The sequence below is a fragment of the Schistocerca americana genome, chromosome 8, assembly GCF_021461395.2.
Source record: "Schistocerca americana isolate TAMUIC-IGC-003095 chromosome 8, iqSchAmer2.1, whole genome shotgun sequence".
Taxonomy (NCBI): Eukaryota; Metazoa; Arthropoda; class Insecta; order Orthoptera; family Acrididae; genus Schistocerca; species Schistocerca americana.
In genome coordinates, this window is record NC_060126.1 from 121886367 (window position 1) to 121900443 (window position 14077).

Sequence of the window (14077 nt, forward strand, 5' to 3'; positions counted from 1 at the left end):
TGAAAATGGGCAGAGCCTTAAATGAGTTATTTAGTATATAAACAGCAGCTTTGGTGTTAAAATGTCTTTCGTCAATATTTGATAGCTGCAAGACACAACACACTGAAAACGTTTATAAAACTCAATGTCAAAACTCTCTTTTGTACAAAGGTTGGTCAGCATTTTCAGGTAAATATTCTTCTTGATATTGTAATGTACAGGATGTCAAATTGTTATCTTTCTTTCTATATTTCGATCCATTAAAAAAAAAGAATCAGTCATGGTACAGCATTGTTCACTGCCCCACTTGGAAAAACACAGAGAGAAGTCTCATTCTGATATTTTGGATCTCAGACTGTCAGACCTGTGAGATAGTCGACATTTGGCGTTCATTTCGGCCGCTTGTCTGAAATCCGTGCTCGAGAGTTCAAGTGACAACAATGAGCAGGAGGGCCTGCACACACCAATAACAGCTTCTATAACAGACAAACCCAGTATTAACACACAATTCACAAAAAACTAAAGCCAACTGGGAAGCACTGGGTAGCGACAAATACAGGACGAGATGTTAAATGTTATAGTGTGACAACCGCAATTACTATTAAAGCAATAGTTTGTTAAACAATCTCCAATGATATGAAATTTCACCTGATAAATTTATAAATCACCACTATCTCAAGGTGATAATGACCAGACAGTCTGCACACAACCTTAAATACCAAAGCACCATTTGATGGCGCAAAATCGTTACCATTATAGTTGCCAACAAGGAAGAAGTTTGCAATTCTAGTTTAAATTAGCAGCTGAAGTTTTATGTAGAGAATTAACTTTGATTCATAAAATTTACCACTTAATACATTAACAATAATAATAAAAAATGAATCACTGAATATCAGCCACACTTGCAATTCAAAATAAATGCAGTGGAATCAGGGCACAGTGCAGTTTCATGGACTTGCAATACCAAGTATCGTGGACCCTCATCCAAGTGGTTTACACATCCAAAAGTTCCACCACAAAATTGCTCATCACTTAAAGTTAGTCCAGGAGCTCACTGTTAACATGCACACCTGGGTAAATTCCCATGCTCTCCTCAGGACTCGAGATAGACACGACTCTTAAACAGAGCCTGTGATGACTGGTGACTGCTTTCGCACTCCAGTTCCGCTCGCCGCCAGACCCAGGCGCTGGAATGTCAACACTATGCCCACTGCAGTACACTAAGCATCGACTGACTACTCACGATGCTCCATGCGCTATCTTTCCTCTGTCAATGTCCCCAACCACGTCTCCATCACTGCCCCGACCGAGTCTCCTTTGCTGCCCCCGACTGAGTCTCACCTCGCGAGCCACAGCCATCCTAAATAGACGGTGCTAGCCAACCATGACACCACAAAGCATGACGGAGAAACTATCCTGCTAAGAGCATCGCAAGAAGTCACAGCTCAATAACATTATTTTACTAGTTAGGTAATAATAATTATTAGACAGAAAATATATACCTGGAAAAGAATAGAAAGTAAACTGCAATTTATGAAATGAGTACTTGAACCATTATTTCTAATTGTGAATGTGATACGAAACCTTGTTGGTTTTATTTTATTTCTATCTGCAATGGTCTCTCGTTATTGATGTGCAAATGACATCATGTTGTGATGAGAAAGTTTGCCAGTGCACGTGACTTGCTGGTGTAGGCACTTTTTCACACACACAGGACAATGAATGTAGTATGTATTTTCATTGTTTTACTGCATGTCTAAAGCAGTGTTCCATTCAGAAACATCATGTTCATATTACATTATTTTTCTCCATGATTAAAAACTTATTTTATTGTTGACAAATATGTCTTTCTCTATTCATCTGTACTCACCAAGCCATCTTATGGTGTGTGGTGGACGGTACTATGTGTACCACTGTCACAGCCTCTTCCCTGTACCAGTCACGAATAATTCACAGGAAGATTGCTGGTAAGGCTTTGTGTGGGCTCAATGTTTCTAATTCATGCTCACGATCTTTTCACGAGATATACATAGAAGGAAGCTATATACACTGAAGAGCCAAAGAAACTGGTACACCTGCATAATATCGTGTAGGACCCCTGTGAGCACGCGGAAGTGCCGCAACACGATGTGGCATGAACTCGACTAATGTCTGAAGATGGGATGGAGGGAATTTACACCATAAATCCTGCAGGGCTGTCCATAAATCTGCAAGAGTACGAGAGGGTGGTGATCTCTTCTGAACAGCACGTTGCAAGGCATCCCAGATATGCCAAATAATGAGGATATTGAAAGGGTAATGCAGTATGTAAAGGGGGACGAAAATCTAATAGTCATGGGCGACTGGAATGCAGTTGTAGGGGAAGGAGTAGAAAAAAAGGTTACAGGAGAATATGGACTTGGGACGAGGAATGAAAGAGGAGAAAGACTAATTGAGTTCTGTAACAAGTTTCAGCTAGTAATAGCGAATACCCTGTTCAAGAATCACAAGAGGAGGAGGTATACTTGGAAAAGGCCGGGAGATACGGGAAGATTTCAATTAGATTACATCATGGTCAGACAGAGATTTCAAAATCAGATACTGGATTGTAAGGCGTACCCAGGAGCAGATATAGACTCAGATCACAATGTAGTAGTGATGAAGAGTAGGCTGAAGTTCAAGACATTAGTCAGGAAGAATCAATACGCAAAGAAGTGGGATACGGAAGTACTAAGGAATGACGAGATACGTTTGAAGTTCTCTAACGCTATAGATACAGCAATAAGGAATAGCGCAGTAGGCAGTACAGTTGAAGAGGAATGGACATCTCTAAAAAGGGCCATCGCAGAAGTTGGGAAGGAAAACATAGGTACAAAGAAGGTAGCTGCGAAGGAACCATGGGTAACAGAAGTAATACTTCAGTTGATTGATGAAAGGAGGAAGTACAAACATGTTCCGGGAAAATCAGGAATACAGAAATATAAGTCACTGAGGAATGAAATAAATAAGAAGTGCAGGGAAGCTAAGACGAAATGGCTGCAGGAAAAATGTGAAGACATCGAAAAAGATATGATTGTCTGAAGGACAGACTCACCATACAGGAAAGTCAAAACAACCTTTGGTGACATTAAAAGCAATGGTGGTAACATTAAGAGTGCAACGGGAATTCCACTGTTAAATGCAGAGAAGAGAGCAGATAGGTGGAAAGAATACATTGAAAGCCTCTATGAGGGTGAAGATTTGTCTGATGGGATAGAAGAATAAACAGGAGTCGATTTAGAAGAGATAGGGGATCCAGTATTAGAATCGGAATTTAAAAGAGCTTTGGAGGACTTACGGTCAAATAAGGCAGAAGGGATAGATAATATTCCATCAGAATTTCTAAAATCAGTGGGGGAAGTGGCAACAAAAAGACTATTCACATTGGTGTGTAGAATATATGAGTCTGGCGACATACCATCTGACTTTCGGAAAAGTATCATCCACACAATTCCGAAGACAGCAAGAGCTGACAAGTGCGATAATTATTGCACAATCAGATTAACAGCTCATGCATCGAAGCTGCTTACAAGAATAATATACAGAAGAATGGAAAAGAAAATTGAGAATGCGCTAGGTGATGATCAGTTTGGCTTTAGGAAAAGTAAAGGGACGAGAGAGGCAATTCTGACGTTATGGCTAATAATAGAAGCAAGGCTAAAGAAAAATCAAGACACTTTCATAGGATTTGTCGACCTGGAAAAAGTGTTTGACAATATAAAATGGTGCAAGCTGTTCGAGATTCTGAAAAAGTAGGGGTAAGCTATAGGGAGAGACAGGTCATATACAATATGTACAACAACCAAGAGGGAATAATAAGAGTGGACGGTCCAGAACGAAGTGCTCGTATTAAGAAGGGTGTAAGACAAGGCTGTAGCCTTTCGCCCCTACTCTTCAATCTGTACATTGAGGAAGCAATGATGGAAATAAAAGAAAGGTTCAGGAGTGGAATTAAAATACAAGGTGAAAGGATATCAACGATACGATTCGCTGATGACATTGCTATCCTGAGTGAAAGTGAAGAAGAATTAAATGATATGCTGAACGGAATGAACAGTCTAATGAGTACACAGTATGGTTTGAGAGTAAATCGGAGAAAGACGAAGGTAATGAGAAGTAGTAGAAATGAGAACAGCGAGAAACTTAACATCAGGATTGATGGTCACGAAGTCAATGAAGTTAAGGAATTCTGCTACCTAGGCAGTAAAATAACCAATGATGGACGGAGCAAGGAGGACATCAAAAGCAGACTCGCTATGGCAAAAAAGGCATTTCTGGCCAAGAGAAGTCTACTAATATCAAATACCGGCCTTAATTTGAGGAAGAAATTTCTGAGGATGTACTTCTGGAGTACAGCATTGTATGGTAGTGAAACATGGACTGTGGGAAAACCGGAACAGAAGAGAATCGAAGCATTTGAGATGTGGTGCTATAGACGAATGTTGAAAATTAGGTGGACTGATAAGGTAAGGAATGAGGAGGTTCTACGTAGAATCGGAGAGGAAAGGAGTATGTGGAAAACACTGATAAGGAGAAGGGACAGGATGATAGGACATCTGCTAAGACAGGAGGGAATGACTTCCATGGTACTAGAGGGAGCAGTAGAGGGCAAAAACTGTAGAGGAAGACAGAGATTGGAATACGTCAAGCAAATAATTGAGGACGTAGGTTACAGGTGCTACTCTGAGATGAAGAGGTTAGCACAGGAAAGGAATTCGTGGCGGGCCGCATCAAACCAGTCAGTAGACTGATAAAAAAAAAAAAAAAAAAAAAAAAAAGTAGAAGTGTTTAAACTCGGAAGAGTGTCCCGGGGGCCACTCTGTAACAATTCTGGGCATGTTTGGTATTGCATTGTCCTGCTGGAATTGCTCAAGTCCATCAGAATGCACAGTGGACATGAATAGATGCAGGTGATCAGATAAGATGCTTACGTACGTGTCACCTGTTAGTCATATCTAGATGTACCAGGGGTCCCATATCACTCCAACTGCCCACGCCCCACATGATTAGAGAGCCTACACCAACTTGAACTGTCCCCTGCTGACATGCCAGGTCCATGGATTCATGAGGTTGTCTCCATACCTGTACATGTCCAAAATACTCGATACAAGTTGAAACGAGACTTGTCTGACCAGGCAGCATGTTTCCAGTCATCAACAGTCCAATGTCATTGTTGACGGGCCCAGGTGAAGCATAAAGCTTTGTGTTGTGCAGTCATCAAGGGTACACAAGTGGGCTTTCACCTCCGAAAGCCCATATCAATGTTTCTTTGAATGGTTCACATGCTGACACTTGTTGATGGCACAGCATTGAAATTTGCAGCAGTTTGCAGAATGGTTGCACTTCTGTCATGTTGAATGATTCTCTTCAGTTGTCATTGGTCCCATTCTTGCAGGATCTTTTTCCAGCTGCAGCGATGTCAGAGATTTGATGTTTTAATGGATTCCTGATATTCATGGTACACTCGTGATACAGTCACATGGGAAAAGCCCCACTTCTTTACTACCTCAGAGATGCTGTGTCTCATCGCTCATGCGCCGATTGTAACAGCACATTCAAACTCACTTAAATCTTGATAACCTGCCTTTGTAGCAGCAGTAACTGATCTAACAACTGCACCAAGACACTTGTCTTATATAGGCGTTGCCAACTGCAGCACTGTATTCTGCCTGTTTACACATCTCTATATTTGAATATGCATACCTATATGGTATATACATGGTATATACATATTAATACATATTATATACATATTATATACATGGTATATACTGGGACTGAAGACCACAGCAACAACATACCTGTACCAGTTTCTTTGGCACTTCAGTGTATTTGTTGACTCTTCTGGGAACGTATGATCTTGGAACATTAACAATAAGTCTCACTGTGATGCAGAACGTCTCTCTTACAGTGTCTGCCACTGGAGTTGGTTGACACTTTAGTGTTTACTAAATGACCCTGTAACAAAATGTATTGCTCTTCTTTGGATCATCTCTATTTCCTCTGTCAGTCCTATCTGGTATGGATGCCATACTGATGAGCAATATTCAAGTATTGGTATCTCTCTCTCTCTCTCTCTCTCTCTCTCTCTCTCTCTCTCTCTCTCTCTGTCTGTGTGTGTGTGTGTGTGTGTGTGTGTGTGTGTGTTGGAATGATTGACGGTTTATAATCTACAATAATCTAGAATTTAAAATTATCTTTATGAGATTATAACCTTCGACCATTCCTAATTTTTGCTATTTAACATGTTGGAGACCAGCTGCTTAGAAGAATATCGGGTCTAGGAAACCAACCATTTATGCCATTATTCAAAGTATTTCTGGCATATATGTAATTGATGCATCTTCAAGAGTAACACGTACTAAGGAAAGACCAAGTTTCAAGATTTAATTATGATGGAAAGTAAATTATTCTTCCAAAAACAGGTTCTCGGTGAGTTGTTGAGCAATTTCTTCCTTGTGAGCTTCCAAAATTTCTGCTTACTCAATGAACATGATGTGTTTATAGCAGAATTACAATAAACTGTGAAACCTAACAAATAAGTGCCTGAAATTACATCAATGCAATTGTATTCGCTCAGGCAATTGCGACTGCATCTTTTACGTTTACTAATGTTTCTTTCGACATAATTCTAGAAATTGACAACAGAAGGCATCATCAGTTAGTGGACAGGTAACGAGATGTCCGTACATTGTTCTCATACGCCGTAAGTCAAGTTTTCGTGTGGTTTATGCTCGTGCTTTGAGAAATCACGGCCAGACCTATACTGGGGCATGGTCTTTTTAACACAAAGTTGTGGCCTGAGCCATGCTTGGGCTTGACCTGCATAGTGTTAGAGTGTGACACTGATGGCACCCATCACCAAATTATAATAAAACAACAAGAGCATGTGTGACAACACCTTCATCCTTTATGGATGTGCTCCTGAACACAAATCTTTAATTCTAGAATTTCATGAAAAGTTGTGTAATTTTCAAGTTTCTGTTCACATTACATTATTACACATGATAACCGAACCACTGGCATCTATCTATCACACAAACTTATTAATTTTGTTTTTAAAATGTGTAGAGGCTGTCTTGATATAGCATTGCTCTGAAGTTGTAATGTATTGTTCATTGTTTCAGCGTTTCAATTCCAACATTCTGCAGAAACAATATCGTTCTTCATCGAAGCCTCAGCAGTACTGCTGTTGTGCAATTGGTTCTCGAGATCGATCGTTATCAGTATGGCTTACAGCACTCAAACGACCTCTTGTTGTGTTGCACGAGTTGTTTACTAATTCTGTGCTTGATCTGTCATGGAGCTGTACAGGTCTGCAGTTGATGGCTTGTTCATGGGATGGAACTGTTGCTTTTGTAGAGTTCTCAGAAGATGAACTTGGGAAGCCACTTACAATGGAAGAGAAGGTGTGTTTAATTAATATTATTTGTAATTCATTTTAATTACTGAAAGATAATGTTGACTCCTTCATTGATGGAATTACGTTTTATTCATGAATTGTTAGTTCCTTAGTGTGAAAAGCTAACATGGATTACTTTCACAACTTAACTTTGTGTGGGGGTGGGGGGTTGGGGGCGGGGGGGGGGGGGGACAAACATAGATTATGTATCTTACCAAACGAAAGCGTTGGCATGTTGATAGACAGACACACACACACACACACACACACACACACACACACACACACACACACACAAAATTCAAGCTTTCGCAACCAATGGGTGCTTCATCAGGAAAGAGGGAAAGACAAAAGGATGTGGGTTTTAATGGAGAGGGTAAGGAGTCATTCCAATCCTGGGAGCAGAAAGACTTACCTTAGGGGGAAAAAAGGAAGGTATACACTCGCGCTTGCGCTCTCGCGCTCGCACGCGCACACACACACACACACACACACACACACACACACACACACACACACACACACACACACACGTCCATCTGCACATATACAGACACAAGCAGACATTTGTAAAGGCAAAGAGTTTGGGCAGAGATGTCAGTCGAGGGGGAAGTACAGAGTACATTTGCCTCTGTGTTTGTGTGTCTATCAACATGCCAACGCTTTCGTTTGGTAAGTTACATCATCTTTGTTTTTAGATATATTTTTCCACGTGGAATAAATGTGACTGTTCAGATAGAAGTTGTACTAAAAATTTTCTGATCATTGGTCTGGCACTAAACAGAAGTAGCATTTCATAGGGATCCTTTCATGTTCCACACTTAAAGTTCTTTATCCACTTTTTAAAAGTCTTCTTTTGCATATTTATAATAAACTGTACTGGCAACAGTATTTGAAGACTAAATGGAGCATTTTATTTTATTTGTCTGAAAACAAACAAAATAGGCTGAGTTGTTAGATATGCTGATAAAATGAATCCCATCTTCTGTCGTGTATTTTTTATACATCACTCCAAAACTCACAAACCTTGTCTCCTCTTCTTTTTTTTTTGCCATGACAAAGAAATTACTTTAACGTTTTGTGTTTGCCAGCCCTGTTGCTGTTTTTGTGAATGATAAATGAATGTTTCCTTTCTCTCTGAAATTGTAGTGAGAGACTCCCTACCAATTCAAAAGAAAATTAAAAACATACCTCATCAGTCACTTTTTCTACAAATTATGTAAATATCCAGATTTAGATATTTAAGAATTCTGTTAGCTAGATGGCCAGTAGCAGTGTGGGTTTATATAGGAAGCTGTATAGTAATAATGTACTATAAATAGGACTTGTTTTTAAAGATGTATACATATTCTTGAAAACTACCATTGTAATCAAGCAAATAGTATGCTATTAATGGCAGACAAACAGCAGCTGTATGATGAAACTAACGAGGCAGCATTATTTTTCAAAGAAACAACTTTATTACTAATTATCTTGATTAAATTTAGATGGCGTTAGTGTGAATAGCATTAAGTAGTGTAGTGATAGTTTATTGTTGAAAAGTTTGTCATATCTTTCTCATATGTTACGTGTATACCTTGACTTGTTCCACATCATTGGAGGTACCCCTTCTTGATAGTACCTACTGAATATGATAATGAATTCACATATCGCTATAATTTGTGTATTTTTAATTACTTTTTTCTTTTTGTTTCACTTATGGTTTACATAATTGGTAGCACCACAGCATGTAAGCAAATAATTTATTCTGCTTTAATTTTTATGTCTTCCTGATCCTTATCCTGTAGATTGTGTTATCGTCATCAGCTGTAGTTTATCGACAGGCAGGTTTTCATTCATTCAAGATTAGGTTTGCTCATGCTATTTTATATTTTTCTCTATCCCCCATTTTGTTTCAGTTGTTAAAAAATACACAACTGCCCTGTTTTATACTGTCATAAATAAAGTTTTCTTGAAAGGTAACAGAATTGCTCCAAATGTGGAACATCTAATGACTTTTCTGCAATTCACACTTAGTGTGGCAAACCACCTTCAGACATCCTGTACTGTTCACCCTCAAACAGCACATAGGGAAAATGAACACTTAAATCTTTTGGTATGAGCTCTGATTTTTTAAATTTTATTACAACAATCACTTCTTTCTTGTAAGTGACAATAAAATATTTTAACATTCAGAGGAGGAAGTTGGAGGCTGAAATTTTGTGAAAATATCTTGCCACAGTGAAAAATGCCTTTGTTTTAACCCTTTTGTGGCTACAAGGGCCAAGTGTCCTGGCTACTTGGCCGACTGATAAGAGGAAATGCAGCATTCGCCTGGCCGGTAGACTGCGGACTCAGCCCTGTGGTCGCTGTAGGCTATGGCCACTGTTGTCATCCCGCATGTTCTGGTGCATACAGAACCGCTGTACTGTCTCAGTGGTCATAGTTTCTGATGACCACGAAAGAGAGCTTGGAACTAAGTAACACTTTCTGTTATATGTTTATTATGGGCTGATAAACAGTTGGTTTAGAAAAATGATAGGAATGTTTTTAATAATAATTCCTATAACTTGAGGCTTATTCCGTTGATATGTGTGCCTACAACATATTAAAATTTCCTTAACATCGAATGAATGTGTTCCAAGATATATAGTGTTAAAGTGAGTAGTGTGTAGTGAAAACGCCCAAATATTGGACAGTTCTTGCTACTATCTTAATTAAAAAATAATTACAGGAATTTAAAACCAAGTTATGGCACATATCCGGACTCTGAGTTAAACAAAGCATATATCTGGGTAATTCATTTTTCAATAGGCCCATGGCTTGGTTTGTAATTAAAGCCTAAAGTCGATTCTCCACAATAAGATTGGTTGGTTTAAGGGGGGAGGGGGGCGGGGCAGATAGTAAATGCCTACCTTCTTCTTGCTCAATGTTTTCTTTTTCAGCTCGTCACATTCAGTACAGTTTCCTTTAATGGTTTCCCATTCTCATTTTTGATGCAGGCTTTGACTGCCACTGACTGAATTAAAAACCCTTTTTATTTACTTTTTTTAAATTTTTTAATTTTAATTTATTACTTTCCTTTGCTTGAAATGTACACAATTACTAAAACATACTAATATATCTTTAGTGTGTGATATTTTTCAAAATATGGCACCATGCAGAGAACCACATCACACTTTTTGCATCTTACGTGTGTAATTTTTCATTGTGAATGAGCAGTACATACTACATAGTGTGTCCGGGGAATCTCCTTTTTCTCTGTTGCATCTAGGAACCCTGAATAATGTCCCTCTTTATTCTGCAGTTGGAAAGGGATTTCTTCTTTGGTTGTTCATAGGATTGCACTTTTACAAGTTTGACTATGAAATTCATTAAGCAACTGACGGATTGTTTCCAAGTGGTATTTCACTAGTGGTATCTTCCGTTACTTTTGCATTTCAAAAAATACTTTTTGCATTAAACACACACAAGTCAGTCATATGAAAGAATACTTTTTTGTACCACTTCATTGTCTTTCGGAAGAACTGTTCAGAAGACAACAGCATGTCTGTCTTACCAACTGCACCCATTGACTTAATATAGCTGACAACACAGGTAGGTTTCAATTTGTTTTTGCCCACTCTATGTTCTTTTTTCTCTATCTCCACAAACTCTGGTTCATTTATGGTAGAAGGCATCCAGACTTCTCTCTTGTCCATCCATTTTAATGTCATTAATGTTCCGCAGGACTAGGACTGTATTTCCCCGTTTTTCAAACTGTCTGGCAATGGTGGTAGATGTTTCCTGTTTTTGCATGCCGTTCCAGTGGTGTTTGTACATTTATGATGGAGCCACAGGAATAATTCAAGGCTCGAATACCAATTGTCTAAATAAATGGTATGACCTTTGTTGGGGTATGGCTATAACAAACTCACAACAACATCGTCTGATTTTCCCCAATCAGCATTTCTAGATTCTATTTCTGAGGCAGCACCAGTGTAGACAATATAATCCAAAATATAATTGATTTGTACGTTACAAAGGACAAAAATTTTAATGTCAAAATGGTTCCTTTGAAAAGTAGCAGACTTTCATCAATCACTAGGTTTTCAAAGGGTACTAATGCCTGGCAGAATTTATTTTTTGTGTGATCTACAATGAGACATATTTTTACAAGAATGTCTTGGAGGTGCGGTGGAATTGTCACTGAAGTGCGATAAAGGCGGGATCAACTTGTACCAGTCCCTGGCCATTATGTTAGAGAATATTGGTGTTTGAAGCAGAGAATATGTCAACCAATATCCATTCGCTTCTAACTTTTTACTTCTAGGCATAAACAGAGAACTTGGTAGGAAGCAATAAAATTAAGCTGGCTCTGCGTGCTTCCAGCATGCAAATTTCCTGGGTACTGTTTTCATTTTTCCAGTAATAAATTTATGATAATTATTGATCTGTGTACAGATAGCAGAAACGAATTCCATGGACATGAAGTACAAAAATATCTAAATGACTTGCTGACTCTTCGAAGTCCGCTTTTAATGCACTAAATGTGTTCACAAAATGGCGTTGTTTCATCACTGGATGATTCTCCGTCCAGTCATACTTTCTTTTTTCTGATGAAGTTTCACTTACTTCATCTTCTTTTCTGTCTTCAGAGGTAGAATCTTCTATTCTTGATGTCGAGGATTCAGCAGTACATTGACACGCATCCAACTCTTCATTGGAAGAAAGTTCCGCAGTATCACTACAATCTTTGTCACTACTATTCATAAGAATATCCATAATTTCCTTGTCTGATAAATTGTGTCCCGTGATGGTGCGAATAAAGTGAAATGTTGTGGACAGATGAAGTTCCATGAGAAAACTTCGTTTTAGCCATCATCATTTGTTAAGTGGCACTCCCCTGCCATTTTGTACCCATTGTGCCGTAGTTTTAACTGCCCGCCATTTCATGATGGAATGCCCATTTTTTAACCATTTATGTTCCCACTTGGGTTTGCCATATGAGTTATCGACTGTTTTAGCAAATGACGTGCAGGCTGTTGAGCGAATTTTACTTTTTATGTGTCAAACGAATATGTCGAAGGCCATTTAATTTGTAGTTTAGGACCTCCGTTTCCGTCAGTAGCCGTCTGGAGTTACCGCCCGCTGAGTGTACATCTAGACCAATAGCAATGACTTTTCTACCTGCTGGACATACATGTATGCCCATAGTCACGAAAGGGTTAATGACTGCCACCACAACTCACTTATCGTATCTGTGATACTCCTTCCCCTCTTGCTGGGTAATACAGAATGAGCTACACTTCTGTGAACTTTTTCAGTGTCCTCCATCACTCCTATTCAGTGAGGATTCAATACTGCAAATCAGTACTCTAGCAGAGGACAGAGAAGTGTAGGTAAACAGTCTTTTTAGCAGACCTGTTGCATCTGCTAAGTGTTCCACCTATAAAATGCAGTGTTTGGTTTGCCTTCCCCACAACATTACCTATGTGATCATTCCAATTTAAGTTCTTCGTAATTGTAATTCTTAGGTACTTAGTTAAATTTACAACCCTTAAAGTTGTATTATTTATCATGTAACTGGAGTATAATGGATTTCTTTTTGTACACATGTGGATGACCTCATGGTTTTCCTTATTCAGGGACATTTTTCATTTTTTCACCAAACAGATATCATGTCTTAAGTCATATTGCAGTGGGTTTGACTTTTGAGGATTTCACTGATTCTTTGACACACAGTTTATATCAGATAATTATTATTTAATTACTGTTCTACAACTAGCTGCATAAATATTTTAAGAAAGTCATTGTTTGTTTTCTTTCCCTGCAAACTGTGAAACTTCAGCTAGCTTTCCTTCTAATAATACTGTCTTAAAAAGGTTGCTAGGAAAGTCTGTCACTATAACTCCATTTAAATTACATTTTGTTTCCTTCTTTACTTTCAGCAGAACCAGTGTGATCATTCCATTTCATATCCCCACAAATTTTTACACCGAGGTGTTTGTATGAAATGACTGACTGTAATTGTCAGTCATTGGTATTGTAACCATAGGAACCACATTTTCTCATTTTGTAAAGTGTACACTTTTACATACCCGTCATTTAAAACAAGGTTCCAATCTTTGCACCACTTTGACATGACGGAATACTAATGCAACCCTTTCCAGATATTGCTGCATCATCTGCAAAATGACTGACGCTATTATTAATGTCGTCTATAATGTCATGTGTATACAACAGTAACAATAAAGAGCCCCAACGCAGTTACCTGTGGCCTGCCTGAAGTTACTTCTACATCTGTTGATGATTATCCATACTATTAATACCAGTTATCCCCACAGCCCAAGTGTTTAAAGAGACAGTCTCCCATGTATAAAAGAGCTTCAGATGTCTGACTTTACAAATGAGTTTGTGTGTTAAATATTTTACATTAAGTGTGTAAACTTTTCTGTTTGAAGACTCAAAACCCCAATTACTTACTTTCCACATAGTCACCAAACACATTGAGGCACTTATCATAGCGGTGGACAAGCTTTGAAAAACCTTTGTTGTAAAATTCTGCCACCTGAGACTTCAGCCAGTGAGTCAGCCTGCCTGGAGTTCTGCATCGTCATCAAAGCACTGCGTTGCAAGCCATTTCTTCATATTGGGAAACAAGTGGAAGTCGCTTGGTGCAGGATCGGGGCTATAGGGCAGATGAGGGAAAATTTCCCA

General features: G+C 38.7%; 1 protein-coding gene across 2 annotated transcripts in view; it reads left to right on the forward strand.

The window, feature by feature from the left end:
- The window catches only part of LOC124544946 (protein HIRA-like), a 205381-nt gene that overhangs the window by 68664 nt on the left and 122640 nt on the right, over positions 1-14077 (forward strand). For both annotated transcript variants that reach the window (XM_047123692.1, XM_047123693.1), the window contains one exon: positions 7125-7406. In XM_047123692.1, coding sequence (XP_046979648.1) covers positions 7125-7406 — 282 coding nt within the window. The remainder of the gene's footprint in view (positions 1-7124; positions 7407-14077) is intronic.